General features: G+C 64.8%; 1 protein-coding gene across 3 annotated transcripts in view; it reads right to left on the bottom strand.

Annotated features, from left to right (window-relative positions):
* Nucleotides 1–14826, bottom strand: part of LOC117641998 (nuclear receptor coactivator 3-like) — a 52588-nt gene that overhangs the window by 27233 nt on the left and 10529 nt on the right. The window contains exon 1 of one of the 3 annotated variants that reach the window (XM_034379726.1): nucleotides 7835–8342. The exons of the other annotated variants lie outside the window; for them this stretch is intronic. Coding sequence (XP_034235617.1) covers nucleotides 7835–7863 — 29 coding nt within the window. The 5' untranslated portion in view covers nucleotides 7864–8342. Of the gene's footprint in view, nucleotides 1–7834; nucleotides 8343–14826 lie in introns of those variants that run through there. 3 annotated transcript variants of the gene reach the window in all.

A 14826-nucleotide genomic window follows, 5' to 3' on the forward strand; every position in this document is an offset into this window, starting at 1 on the left:
TATTTGACAGTAAGCCCGCTTCGATCCTGCACCGCCATAACACTGTCAAAAACCGCTGCGAGAGCCAATGCGGATCGCGAGCTAATTCCAAACTTTTTTGCAGTATCCTCCGAAGCGATGGCGCACGGCCACCAACTCAGAGGACGTTTCCAGACGACCCATCGTTTTCAAATCGTGTAATAATTCGACAGCCAATGGATGGGGCCTCCTCCGCCGGGCCACCACTACCAGGCTGCCAGGCCAGGGAGCCCCTGCCCCCGCCCCCCGCCTCCTTGGCCTGGGCGCCGGCTCGCCCGAGGTGTGACGTAAACTGGTTACAAAGTGAGAGTCCACCTTACGCGTCGGCCGGGTGGCCGGGCGGGTCCCACCGGCCCCACCACCGGCCCCACCTCGCGCTCGGTGGCGGGGCGGGGCGGGCGTGCTGGGGCCCTGCAGCTCCGGCCGTGTCGAACGCTGCATGACGGCCCACGGCTCCTCCAAGCCTACGCCCCTCTCGTGTTAGTCAGAGGCTGGCGGGGCGGGGCGGGGCGGGGTGCGGTGCTCGCCTCCTCACGCACCGCGGCGGCGGCACGCACACACACACACACATACACGACGTGCATGACGCCATCATGCGCGCGCCGTGCACACACTCCACAGTCAAATTTCCGCGCGGCCCTTCCCGCCAAAACAGGCGAGGGAGCTGCTGCGGCGGCCGCCCTTGAGCAACAGCGGCCTGTGTGTGTGTGTGTGTGTGTGTGTGCTGGTGCGCGTGTGTGGGTGCGGACCAGGACCACAACGAGAGGCGGCACGTCGTCGTGGTGTCCGAGCGCCCCAACATCACAAACCCACGAGTCCTTTCCGTCACTGTCTCTCTCGCACTCGTGGGGCGTCGCGTACGGGTGCGACAGAGACACACGGAATGAGAGAGTCCGAGGGCCGAGATGCAATGACAGCCGGGCGCAAGGCGCGAGGCGCAACCGCGACGCCGCGAAAACCGATCCGCGAGGTCCCACCCGACACCGCCGCGCTGCTGCGCCGCCTCGGCGAACTCAACTCGGGCGCCGCGGCCAAGACCTGGAAAATGTGACCTTGTTCCCTCAACAATTTCGGGCCGGCGTGGCGAGGCATGGCGCTTGGCGCGCGGTCGGCGGTGGCGGTACGTCGCAGTTAGCGAGTCGCGGCACTGCTTGGCGTGCGCAGGCGTCGTCGACAGGTCGAGCGACGGGTCCAAATGGCCCGACTGCCACCACACTGTGTATGTATCGGCAGCGTGGACGCGAGCGTGGAGCGAACCGCGGACAGGGTTGACGCTGACAACAGCCCCACACATCGACGGGGAGGGAGCATGGCGCGTCCGCAAGTCCAGGCCGTCCAGGTGTCCACACTCGATGACGACACGGCGACACGTCGCGCGGGGCAGCCGCCGTGCTCGTGCTTCAAGCGCCAGCCGCCAAGCGCCAGGCAGGCAGGCAGGCAGGCAGGCAGGCAGGCAGCGCCACCAGCTGACTGGGTGCGCTGCGCGCTGGGAAAAGAAACAGAAAGGGGGGGGGGGCGGAGGGGGAACAACGCCCGACTCCTCGGCCAGCCAGCCAGCCAGCCTGCCCTGGCCGCCCAAGCTCCTCGCTTGTTCTCTTGGTCCTGAACCACGCCACGCCCGAGAGACTGCCACCCAGCCAACCGACCAGCGCGGCCGGCACCCATTTTGGCGCCAAATTCGACGAGGCGACGAGGCGTGCTGACGTCACCGCCAGGGCCTCGCTGCGTCGCCCAGGCGAGGTCGGTCGGCTAGTCGGCGAGCCGGGGACTTCCCTCGCCGCGATGCGTAGCAAGCAAGCACACTGCGACTTACTGCTCCTTCCGAACGCCGGCCCCGTCGGCCCGTCTCTCTCTCTCTCTCTCTCTCTCTCTCTCTCTCTCTCTCTCTCTCTCTCTCTCTCTCTCTCTCTCTCTCTCTCTCTCTCTCTCTCTCTCTAGCCCTTGCAGGGAGCCCTACGAGAGCGAGAGAGACACACCTCCCGTTCGGAACCAGTCTGTGAGGGGGAATGCTAAACCCAAAATGACGCCTCGGCCGCGGTGCTCTGGTCTGTACACCGCCGCGCTTAGCATGTTTCTCCTGCACTTTTTCACCTCTTTGGCCCCCGACGCTTTTATCCTCTTTCGTTTTCCGTTTTCAGTCTGCTCTTCGGTGCCTCCTCTCCTTTCCGACACGCCAGCCGCGCCGCGTAACTCGACGCGCCACACCGAACAGCCGGGCCAGCCGAGTCGGCCGGGGCCGGGTTCCGATCCACTAGCTGCACGAGCTGCACTAGCTCAGAAGCGCGGCCGGCAAGACCACGTCGATCCCAGCGACACAAACTGCAGACTGATTCCGAGAGTCGCTTTCGTCGCTCTGTCTCTCTCGCACTCGTGGGGCGTTCCCGCAGGAGTGCGAGAGAGACAGAGATACGAAAACGACTCACGGGATCTGCATCCTGCTGCAGTGACGAGGTGCTCGCACGTCGTCCGTCCACGTCGTCCTCATCGTCGGCCTGCACAAAGGAGAACGCCTGGCCGCCGCCAGCACGGCATGGCCCGGCCCGGCCCGGCCGCAGGGTTACGTGACCGCCTATATCCCCGCTGTATCACATCACATGGTGCGCGGCGCGGCGCCCAACTTTTACTTTCCGACGGGTGGACGCCCCCCCCCACCCCCACCCCCTCTCCCTCCCCGCGCCGGGCGATACACCTAGCGAGCTGCACGTCATGCCGGCGGCCCGGCGGCGCGTCGCGGCGTCGCGGCCACACAGCATCGACCTGGAGTGGCGCGGCTGTCGTGCCATCAATGTACCGTTTGCAGAAGTGTACCTGCGGGTACAGCCATCGCGCGATGGTTGTAGCCACCCCAGTAGGCCGCACGTCGGGGGTACGTACATTCATCGCGCGATGAATGTACCCCCTCTGGCATCCCCTTGTGGTGGGTTCAGCCATCGCGCTATAGTACTTGTACTCGCGCAGTCTTATCCGTAGGAGGTCAACTGTCTGTACCCACTTCAAATCCGACCGGAAGAGCGTACAGCCACCGCGCGATGAATGTATCCCAACGTGCGGCCTGCCGGGTAGGTACAACCATTGCGCGACATTCATCCTTCGTCCCACACCGGCACCTAGGCGAAGTGTCAAAATGAGTGAAATCCTCCAGCCAGAGAGCGGCCCACGAGGACGAGGCGCCTTGGAGCCTCAGCTCCATGCACGGCGCCGCCAGCCGCCACCACCCGCACCGCCGCCGCGGCGGGGCGTCCTTGGCGCACTCTCTCTCTCTCCCTCCCCCGCAACGCCCGCAACCCAGTGCAGCAGAATGGATGACAGTGACCCTCCCGGTCCCAGCGCGGCGGCATGGCGGCGCAGCAGTGCCAAGTGCATCTCACGGCGCCCTGCTCGCCCTGCTTCCCCGCTGCCCCCATCACGGCCGTGCACAGCGCCGCACAGCGCCGCGCGCCGCCACGTCACGCCAGGAAAGCCAAGGGAAACCCCCCACCGGTGGACCAACCCACAGTGGGCCAGAAGCCGGCGGAGGCGGCCAAAACTCTACACGCGTTTTGAGCTCCAGAATCGCTAAGCAGGCCTCGAATAGAACGTGTGACCCCACCAATGGATTCCTCGTTCGGAGAGCAATCCATTGGTGGGGTCACACGTTCGGTTCAAGTCCCATTTAGCGACTCTGGAGCTCAAAACGCGGCTAGAGTTTCGGCCGCCTCCACCGGCTTCTGGCCCACTGTGCGACCGGCAGCACGCCGCCGTTTCCTCGCTGTCCCCCTCGCACTCATGGCTCGTCCCGACGGGGCGAGAGCAAAACAGGGCGGAGGACAGCGCTGTTCGGAACCAGGCCACAGCGCCATTTCGACAAGGCATTTCCTGCGACGCGCGACGCCGAGGCGACGCCGCCCGCAACGCCGCGGAGGCAACGCTTTCCTCGAAGCTGATTCGATCACCGCTCCGTTCCGGCTCCGCCACGGCGGGGGCACTAGGGCCCGCCCGGCCCGCACACCGATTCCCAACAGCGATTTCGTCGCTCTGCTCCGCCTCTCTCGCACTCGTGGGTCGGCCCGTGTGGGTGCGAGAGAAGCGGGGCCGCGGCCAGCCGCCAGGCAGGGCCGCGCAACCCCCAGCCCAAGCACGTGACTGCGGTATGGAGGCGCCAACAATACCCAGCCCCCTCTCTCTCCCTCTCATCACGCCACTTAGTGGAACGGCGTACCGATCGCACACAAAGCATGCGCTGTCTCTCTCCCTCCGCGTCGCTCCGCGTGCTGGCCGTGCGTGCTCGCAGTGCCCTCGCAGTGCCCCGGCATGCCTCCACCAGCCAGATCAATGCAGCCAGCCCAGCGGCCACGCACCCCAGAGGCCCCAGGGCGCCCCAGGGCCGGCCGGTCACCTGAAAAAATAACACACGGCCAGGGTCCTCGCGGCTCGCGGGGCGAGGCGTGGCGGGGCATTGCACCGCCACGGCGTAGTCCCGACGGTCTCCACCCCAACGCGCACCTCGGCGCACCTCGGCGCGCCGTGCCGTGCCGTGCCGTGCCGAAGATGCACGGTAGTTAATAATAGTAGCGTCGTTATCAGGCGTCGCCTCCTGCGGACGGATCCGAAGAGCTGCCTCGTCGCTCTGCCTCTCTCGCACTCATAGGCCGTCCCGCGGCCTGAAATCGTTGAGCTGTGCGCCCGGCAGCGGCGGCAGCAGCGGCACCGGCCACGACACTGGCCCGTACCGGCCCGCCGGGAGTCACCTCAAAGTCGAGCACCTCGACATCGGACGGACGAGCCGCGTGCCGCGGCCAAGTGGGCCCAACTCCACTCCCCACCCCGCGGCCCGCCGAGCCCGCGGCCCAGTGCGAGCTAGCGACCCCGCCGAGGACCCGACCCAGGCCACCTTACCCTAGCCGACGGTGCGGGGCCGACACGGCAGCGCGGAGCGACGCTCAGCGACACGCATTCCGGGAACGAGAGCGGCGCCCTCCTCTCACTTCACCGCGACGGACGCGCTGGCACACTGCTGGCAGCCCGTCAAGCAGGGCGATGCAGGGCGCCTCCGCGCCAGACAGAACAAAGGCCTTTTCGGGCGGCGCCAGGAGGTCATGGCACGCCGTATGACGAATGCCATGTCTCGCTTGCGTAACCCTCCGCGCCGTGGCCGATACCGGCGGGGCGGGCACTATCAGCGGGCGGAGCGCGGAGCGCACACACTCCGACGGCCACCCCGGCCGGCCGGCCAACCCGTCGCCGGCGACACGACACGACACGTCATCCCCCGACCGCCAGGCCGCCAGGCCGGCCGGCTTGTGCGCGGTCAAGATTCCGGCGCGGCCACAGATAACCAGTGGCGGGGCGGCCCGGCGAGCCGCCCAGCCAGCCCACCCACGCGCGCCCTGGGGCCGCGCCCCGCCGCCCCGCCCCGCCACAGGTGGGAGGCAAGGGCGGGCCATCCCGAGGGAACCGCCCCGCCACGCCCCGCCGCCAGGGTCGAGGTAGGCGCAGGGCTGCCGCGTCGGCGGCCAAGTCTGTGGTGCTGCTGGTCAAGACAGGCAGGAGCAGGTACCGTCGCCGGAATGCCAGCAAAAGACTGGACTCGTCGCCAGCCAGCAGAACCAGACGCGCAGCCCTACATCAAGTTGCCCGCAGAAAAAAAGAACAGACAACGACGACAGGCCGCCGCCGCTATTAAAACAAGACAACGCATTATTATTGACAGGGAAAATTTCCGACGCGCGCGGCAGCAGCCGTGGCGCACAAGAAGAAAGCAACGGGCCGTGGCGCCCCAGCCCTCCCCCACTACTTTTGTTTTTCGTCGTAGTCACAGTCACGGTGCCGAGCGCGCTTCCAGCGGCCCCGCCACGGCCCCGCCACGGCCCCGGGCCCCGCGAGGGGCACGACAATGATGCAACACCGGCTGGGCTAATGCCATGGCGAAGCAAGGCGAAGCAGCGCGCCCTGGACGTCCTGGAGAGCCGCAGCGCCACAGGCCACCGTGTCAACGCGATCCAGACCGCGAGGGGGGCGGAGGGCGGAGCCAGGCGGGGCGGGGCTCGCCAAAACACCTGGCACGTACTTAAAAATGACAGTTAACGAGTTGCGCGGCGTGCGCGGCCTCCCCTCCGCGGCGGCTGCTTTTATTAATTATTAATCAGCAATAAAGCGCGAACGCACTTCCCGCGGCCTGCATTACCGCCGCCCAAATGGCCAACCGCCGAAAAAAAATTGGCTCCGGCGGCCGCGATCGCCGTCACGTCGGCGTGCTCACGACGCGCCGGCCGTCACGGCGCCGTCACGTCGGCGTGCTCACGACGCGCCGGCCGTCACGGCGCCGTCACGGCGACACGCGGCGCAACGGCGCGTGCGGCGGCAAGGCGGCGTCACGGTTACGAAAAGCACGCCCGCCTCGTTAAAACTCCGTAAAGCTGCACACAACAGCCGCGGCATATTTGCTCTCGCAACGGACACACGGCCGCCATAACGTTTGCCCCCAAATGGCTTTTAAAAACTGGGCAAACAACGCGCGACAGATAACCGGCCGCGAGGCGCGAGGGCGGGGCACGCCCGGGGCACGCCCGGGGCACGCCGACGACGACGGCGTGGCCTACCCCCGCGTTCAAGTCGCTCAGGACGCGCGAGGAGGTCCTGCCCGGCCCCCGATCCAGCCACCTGGGCCGAAGTCCGCCCCGCCGCGTCACTGACGCGTCACCGACGAGTCACTGACGCAATACGGGCTTGGAGAGCGGCATACGTACGCTGTCGCCCATCCGCCTCCCCGCCGCGCTGTTACGCGTGCATTCGGCGACGCCAACCCAAATTCCAAATTCCGGACCCAATCGATTATTTCCGCCACGACGGCAACGGCCAAAAAAAAAATGGAGGAAAATAAAATGAAACAGCAATGAAAAGCAAAGTGGCACGCTGAATTAATCACTTTTAGATCCGCATCGGATCGGGCCGCCCCGCCAAGTCCGCCTTGCCTGGTGGGCCTGCCGGGCCTGCCGGGCCTGCCATGCAGCCGTGCCGGCTTCATACTTCTCTTCTCTTCCTGCGCCCCGCTGGGGCCCCGCTGGGCCAGGAGGGCCCCGAGCAGGGCCTGGCCCGGGGACCGCAGGCACGGCAGGCACGGCAGGCACCGCAGGTGTGGAGGTAAGGGTGGAGGGGGAGCGGGTTGTGAGCAGCCTGCAGCCAGCCTGCCCGGAGGGACCCGGGCCGGCGCTGGATGCAGCACAGCTGGACCGACCAGGGACGGTCCCCAAACCACGTGTCTCTCCGCCCACCCGAGACACCTGGGCCTCGCCAAGGGGGAGAAGAAGAATCGGTCGGAAAATGCAGGCCTCTGCCGGCGGACCCCCTTCTGCCCCCCCCCTCCCTTTTTCGCCAGCTGCCAAACTTTATCGGCGACACACTGCACGAGGCGAGGCGGGCAGCGTAAGCCGGGGTGACGCAAGGAAAAGCTTTCCCATGTTTGCACCGCCCGGAATCCTCCCACAGAAGTAAAAGCACGTCGTCGCCGTGGCCGTGCAGGCCCTGCAGCCCGTGCACCTCCCCACGCCAATCCAGTCGGATAAACCCAGAGGCTGCCAGGGCAGCCAGGCAGGCAGGCAGGCAGGCAGGCAGGCAGGCAGGCAGGCAGGCATTGACAAGGCGACCCAGACAATCCCTCCGCCGCTGTCACCCTCACGTCACGGGCGTGGCGTGGCGCGGCGTGGCGAGGCAGCCGACTCCTAGGGGGCTTCCATAATCGACAACAGGTTCTTCTCCCCGCCTGCGACGTCGTCGACGAGGCGGAGTGGCTCTTGGAGAGCTCTTCGATCTCATGGCGATCCGTTGGGGTGACACTAACCCGGTGTGATCCGTGGCCGCGCTGCACATGGCGTGCTGGGGCACGGGGTGTGCGACGGGGTGTGCGGCACCATAATCCTGGGTGTCCGTGACGAGGCTGCCGTGGGGTCCTGGTCCCAGGGGTCCCAGAGGGACGAGGGGGGCCCGGCCCGGGGGGGCCCAGGGGCACACGGCCAGCCCGGTGCGCCCAATGCCGGCTCGGCCGGCAACACCACAGCGACGACGATGCAGAGGAGGGCGTCGGGCAACGCACTCACAGTGTGGCACACACACACACACACACACTCACTGCACTGAACACACACAAGCACACTCTGGCGCCACTATTGCACTGCGTTGTATCCAAGAGAGGTATCCAAATGTGACGGCGAGCGAGTCGGCTTTTCGAACGGCGCGGCGCGGCCCTTCACTGGGGACTCAGCTGACAGCGGGCCGCAGCGACGCATCGGCGCACCTGCCAGCGCACAGCACTCACGGACGCCAGTGACGCCATACGCACGCGGCCTCAGCACGGCGCGAAGGCACTGGGCGGACTGGACTGGCGTGGCGGGGCGGCGGCTGGCGGCTCTGGCGGGGCGGATCGCGCTCGGCGCTCGCGGCCGCGGACGCGCGGGCGGGGCGACGGGGGGCTCCACTCCACTCCGCCAAAGCGGAGCCGAGCTGCGCCGAAGCGAGCCGAGCTCAGCCGAAGCGAGGCCCCACTCGTCGGGCCCGAGGTGGAGGGGGAGGGGGGCACTTCGGGCCGCTGTTCGGCCCGCCGTTCGGCCCCGACCGGCTTGGCACACCGGGGCTCGGGTCGGCTCGGCTCGGCCGGGGGCCGCGCTTCGGCTGGCTTCGGCTAGCTTCGGCTCGGCTCGGCTTGTGCGCGGGCCGTACGCAAACGGCCGCGGGGCGCGCTGCCGTCGAGGTGCTCGGGAGCGCCAGCCGCTACGGCCGACTCACCGACGGCCCCATGTCAACAATCACTAAGGCAAGCCGGGCAAGCCGGGCAAGCCCCCTCCCCATAGGGCTGGCGGGGCCCCGGCGTGGCCCTGGCGGGGCTCGCCTGAACGTCATCGGCGGAGAGTGCGCCCTGCTGGCCCTGCCGGCCCCGCCCCGCCCCGCAACCCGTTATGCACTTGCTGAGGTTAAGGTTGAGGGAGTGAAGGTCCTTGCTGCGAGTCAAGCTACGCAGGGGCGGTGCGGCGCGTGGCGGCGTGGCGCAGCATCAAGACGCAGGCAGGCGCCGGGCGGACGACTGTCGGACGACCCGCACTGCTTGGTGCTTTGTCCCGACTCCAGCGTCCCGTCCACCGCGGCACCGCGGCACCGCCAGCGCCAGGAGCAACCGGACTGGCAGGACCAGGACCAGGACCGGGCCGGGCCGGCAAGGTACCAGTCTGGTGGCACTGTTTGCAACGGACACCGCTACTCACGGCGCGGAAGCCTCCGTCGGCAGGCCGGCCTGCCCGCCAGCCCTCGGGGCGGTTGGTCGGCGGTCGCGGGGCGGCCTCAACCCCGACACCTGGCGGGGCCCTTGCCCCGCGGGGGTGCTCGTGGCGGGGCCCGCCGCGCAGGCCGCGCAGGCCGCGCTACTCGATCGCCGCGCTGATTCGCCGAAACCGCCGACAAGCGCGGCCGCCTGCCGGCCACTGCCGGCCATTGGCACCGCCGCTAATCCAATCCACGCCGCCACCCGCGGACGCTTCGCGGACGTGACGCGACGTGCCGCGGATCCGATGGTCGCGATGCCGCCATCCGCACCGCCAGGGCCGCCAGGGCCACCAGGGCCGCCGCCCCCAACGACGGGCACCTCGACGACCCGAACCAACCCGAACGCTATCGGGACTCTGGATGTGCAGTGCTCACCCCGAACAGTGCGCCGTCTCCCCCGCAGCCCTGCGCGAGGCGGCATGCGCGCGAGAGAGACAGCGCGGCGGAACAACGGTTTCCAATCCGCCTACGCCACTGGCCCGCCAGCGCGGAAGGTCCCCGGCGGAGCTGGACGCGTCCAAACGCACACACTCGCACACGACGACTCAGCAGCGAAGCGACGCCGGAAAGGGCGGCGTTGGATTTCGCCGCATCGACACAAGAACTGACTCATGGCAGCGCACGGCGGCAGCGCATGGCGGCCGAGACAGCAGCCGAGCGTCGCCCCGTCGCCCCACGGGCCCCATGGCGTCGGCCCGGCGCGTCGCGCACCGCCCCGCCACCTCCAGGAATGCCCAGAGCCAACACGCGCAACCCTTCCAAGCCCGACAGACTCAGTTTCAATATTTTCTCTTCATCACGAATTGATTCATTTTCACCGAAAAGTCGGAATAGATACGCAATGCATTTCATTTCAGCCAAAGCCAAGCATCTGCACACTGAACAAATATAATTGACCTAAAATTCTCTCTCTCTCGTGATACATGTATATAGTATTCCCCGCGGGATCCGCGGGGTTTCCTGAAGTCTGACGTCGCGAGAGTGAGGACACATGAGCCGCGCTGCTGCCTGTCTCCCTCGCACTCAAGGGGCGTCCCGTATGGCTGCGAGAGAGACAGGGCGACGAAGGCGACTCTCGGAATCAGTCTGCTGCTGCTTGGACCGGACAGGACGCGCGACGCGCACACAGCAAAGCTCAGCAGTTGCACAGCCCGGGTGGTTTGGACACTCCGCGCCGCGACGCGGTGGGACGCGGCGACGCGGTGGGGCGCGCCCGGACTGCCAGGACAGGCCCAACGAGTCGCAGGCAACTCACTCCGGATTCGGGCCGACCACACTGTAGTAGGTACATAACGCAGTGTACTTGACGGCCGTTTCCGAAATGCCGCCGCGTGGCGTCGTTGTTTGGGGCAATGGCAACGCAGGCAACGCGCATTTTCGAGTATGACTTGGAAAGTTGGCGGCACACTGTGACTCATCCATCACACTAACAGTGGCGGCTGGACCTCTCCTCCCCCCACCCTCTCCGCACTCCACAAGCAACAACCTTGGACACTGTACCGTACAACTTTTCGAAATGACCGCGCGAGCCGATTCGTCTTTCATTCGCGTCGCCCTTTTGTTTCTAAAGTGCGCGGCGGACTTTGGCGTGCGTGCGTGCGCGCGCGTGCCTGCCGTGCCGTCACGCCCGTCGCCTGGCCGCCACGCCACGCCACGCCACGCCAGTGCAGTTCAGGGTAGGGCAGGTAATGGCCGAACCGTTATGGGTCCATCTGTACACACAGCAGCCGGGCGGTAGCGCGGCCGGACGGGACGAGCCGAGCGCAGCCGAGCGCAGCCGAGCCAGCACCGGGCCGGGCCGAGCCGAGCCGAGCCGACGCGAAGGGCAGGACGACGACGCAGCGACGCAGCACTCGCAGCAGCGCGGACATGTCATGCCGAGATGCCGAGCCACGCCGAGCACGACGACAAAGTCCTGTCCGTCCGTCCAGTCCCTTTTGATGGAGATTGGCTCCGGCAGCTCCGGCCGTTCGACATGTGTGCCTCACTGTGTGCCGCTACACTGCATGTGCCGCGAAGCCGAGCGTCTTGCGAGCCACAATAAATAAACTACACCCACCAACGGCGAACGTGGGGGAGTCGGGGACAAGTCGCGCACGGGCCGCACAAAGACAAGACGCACAGATTGGCCCCGCTTCCTTATATTATACTAGTGTATTGTGCGCTCCGCCATGCCCGGCCGCACAGTGGGCTAGAAGACCGGTGGAGACGGACAAAACTCTAGACGCGTTTTGAGCCCCAGAGTCGCTAAATGGGCATCGAACCGAACGTGTGACCCCACCAATGGATTCCACATTCGGAGAGCATTCTATGGGGTCACACGTTCGGTTCGAGGCCCATTTAGCGACTCTGGAGCTCAAAACGCGTCTAGGGTTTCGTCCGCCTCCTCCGGTCTTCTAGCCCACTGTGGGCCCGTCTGGCGAGCACACCGTTGTTGCCTTCGCTGCCCCTCCGGTCGCAAACAGGTGCACCAAACACATTTCCGAACCTGCTACAGTCTTTCAAACAAGCGCAGTGCACTGCACGACAAGACAGGCTGCTGGTCACGGTGCCTCCGCGCACCGCCGCGCGCCCATTTGGCCATCTGCTTCTCGGCCGCGCTCGGCGTGCCAAAAGCAGGCCGTTGACGACCGCGAAGCGGAGCAGCGGCAGCAGGGCGCACGGCCGCCGCCGAGCGGCCGCGGGTACTTACCCAGGGCGGCTAAGTCATAGAAAAACATTAGGCAGACAGACAGAGAAATGGCCCACGCGGTCCGCCCACCCACCACCAGCCAGTCAGTCAGTCCGTCTGTCTGTCTGTCCGCCCGTCGCTCGCAGACAAAGTCAACCTGGAATCTAATCCGAGTCTGTGCGCCAATAAAATCGAGCGGGGCGCGTGATAGGCAGCACCGCGCTACGCGACGGGGAAAAGTGGAAGGGGGAGGGGGGAATCGCGCGGCGCCGACATGTAAGGCAGCTGGAGGGGAGGGGGGATTGTTTTTGGCGCCCGCTGACTCACGCCCCAAGCGGCAGTCGCTTCGTCCCTCTGTCTCTCTCGCACTTACGGGACTCTCCGTGAGGGTGCGAGAGAGACAGAGCGACAAAGCGGCCTTCTGAATCGCTCGGCAGCAGAGAGAAAGAAAGACAAGTCCGACTTGCTCCCAGCGTAATGCCCAGTCCGCCCAGTCCCCCGCGCCACACCGCCCCTCTCGCCGCCCGCTGCTCGTTCTCAGGGAAAAGTGGCTGACGGCCGCTGGGCCGCACCTCGCGCGGGACGGCGGCACGCTGCGGCACGACGAGACGACGGGGCGGCCGAAGACACAAGGCACCCCGAAGGAGGTGCCCGAAGCCGAAGGAGGTGCCCGGAGCCGAAGGAGGTGCCCGAAGGAGGTGCCCGAAGGAGGTGCCCGAAGGAGGTGCCCGAAGGAGGTGCCCGAAGGAGGTGCCCGAAGGAGGTGCCCGAAGGAGGTGCCCGAAGGAGGTGCCCGAAGAAGGTGCCCGAAGGAGGTGCCCGAAGGAGGTGCCCGAAGGAGGTGCCCGAAGGAGGTGCCCGAAGGAGGTGCCCAAAGGAAGGTGCCCAAAGGAAGGTGCCCGAAGGAGGTGCCCGAAGGAGGTGCCCGAAGGAGGTGCCCGAAGGAGGTGCCCGAAGGAGGTGCCCATAAGGCAGCGGTTCCCAACCTTGGGGTCGCGACCCCAAATGGGGTCAATCAAAATGGCATTCAAAGGCATTTTTTACTGTTTTCATCAACTTTGAGACAATACTGCTCCCAAACTAAGGCCGATAATCGCACTCCGTAACTAAGGCATGTTAAAGGAAGGTCCTAAGACCAAATGCCCGTTGAGGGAGGACGAAATACCGCCTCGTATCAGACGCAGTGGCTGCTTAAAGTCGGCCCAAAACACAATTTTTAAAAGACATTTGTGACCGTTTTGATCAACTTTGCGGCAATACTGCTCCCAAACTAACAAGGGAACGTTTTCAGGTGTCAGGAGCCGATTGCTCCCGTACTTCGGGATCTTAAAGACCACCTTAAAAAAAAATTTTCGGCACCCACAGTTCGTGCTGAAAGTCACTACAACGCCCTAAAATGAAATTTGAAAATTGACCAATTTTCATAAACTTGACCAAAAAATTTAACTTCAAAGAACGTCCATGAAAGCAGATGATTCTTAGTTCCCGACGAAAAAATTTAAGAGCAGAAATTACAATTTGCCATGGTAATTGTTTCAGTTTGAAAAGGTCTTATGAATTTTCCCAGCCTATTAAAAATTGAAAATGAAATATATTGGATCAGAAGAGGCACACAGCACCGTGCGGGACACCATTACCCCTGCCTGCCACACCGCAGGACCTCTGACCATCCGAGCCTATCCTTTCCTCGTTTCGTTCTTTTTGTTTTTGGGGGTGGAGCACAAATACCCCAGGACATCTCGCAAGTGCCCGCGCCCGCGTACAAGCTCAGTGGGGCTGGCTAGGAGGGTCATCGAGACGGTGCTCGGAAGCGGCCTTCTGGCATTGCGAGAGACTCTGAAGAGGCAACTCGCTCGCTTGCCCTCGCTAGACTTAACGACATTGGGGAACTCACTAGGCGCAGACGAGCAAGTACGACAGTCGCACAAGAAGCTGGCTAGAGGCCCACTAGAAGTTTGGAGGCTCAACTGGAGCCAGGCACGCCTGACCTTTACACCCGAGGAGTCGCCACAGTCCCCAAAGGCTTGCCAGAGCAAGCGCCGACTCAGGCAAGGTGCACCAGGGATGAGTGAGCCACCCTCAGAATCAGAAACAAAGGAACGAGAAGAGGGTAGGAAAACAGGGATTCCGCAAGATCGTGCAGTTTGCGAAGTTGATTTCCTTACTGTTCAGGTTTGACCAAACAGTGGTGGGGTGGATTTCGGTATAACCCGCGGTGGCAATGCCAACGGCCTAGTGGCCTAGCAACACTAGGAGTGACAACTCGAAGTGACACACGCGCTTTCGCCGTGTGACCCGACTGACTGGCCACTGGCCGCCGTCCGACGGCTTGGCCAAAACGGGCCGGCCCTGACCTTGAACTTTCATTTTAGGGCGTTGTAGTGACTTTTAGCACGAACTGTGAGTGCCGAAAATTCTTTCTTGAAATGGTCTTTAAGATCCCAAAGTATGGGAGCAATCGGCTCCTGACACCTGAAAACGTTCCCTTGTAAGGTGGACTATCGCACTTTGTATCAAAGGCATGCTAAAGGAGGGGTCGCGTGGGGTCGCGAAATTTTTCCTGAGGGTCGCGGAAATATTTTGTTACAAATTTGGGGTCGCGAACCGAAAAAGGTTGGGAACCGCTGCCATAAGGGCCGCATTAGAAGAGACCAAACCGGCAATCGGTCGAATCAAGTAGCGCAGCCACTGCAGCGAATCGATGCCGCTTGACCACACGGGCCGCAGCAGCCAGCGGCCAGGACGGGGCGAAGCGCGCGAAGCGCCCCCGAAGTCGGCCCAACCCGACATGCACAGTGGACTCCACCTCGTCGCGAAAACGCCATCGATACGATTGCAAACGGCGGCAT

The sequence above is a fragment of the Thrips palmi genome, unplaced genomic scaffold (assembly GCF_012932325.1).
Source record: "Thrips palmi isolate BJ-2018 unplaced genomic scaffold, TpBJ-2018v1 HiC_scaffold_16, whole genome shotgun sequence".
NCBI lineage: Eukaryota > Metazoa > Arthropoda > Insecta > Thysanoptera > Thripidae > Thrips > Thrips palmi.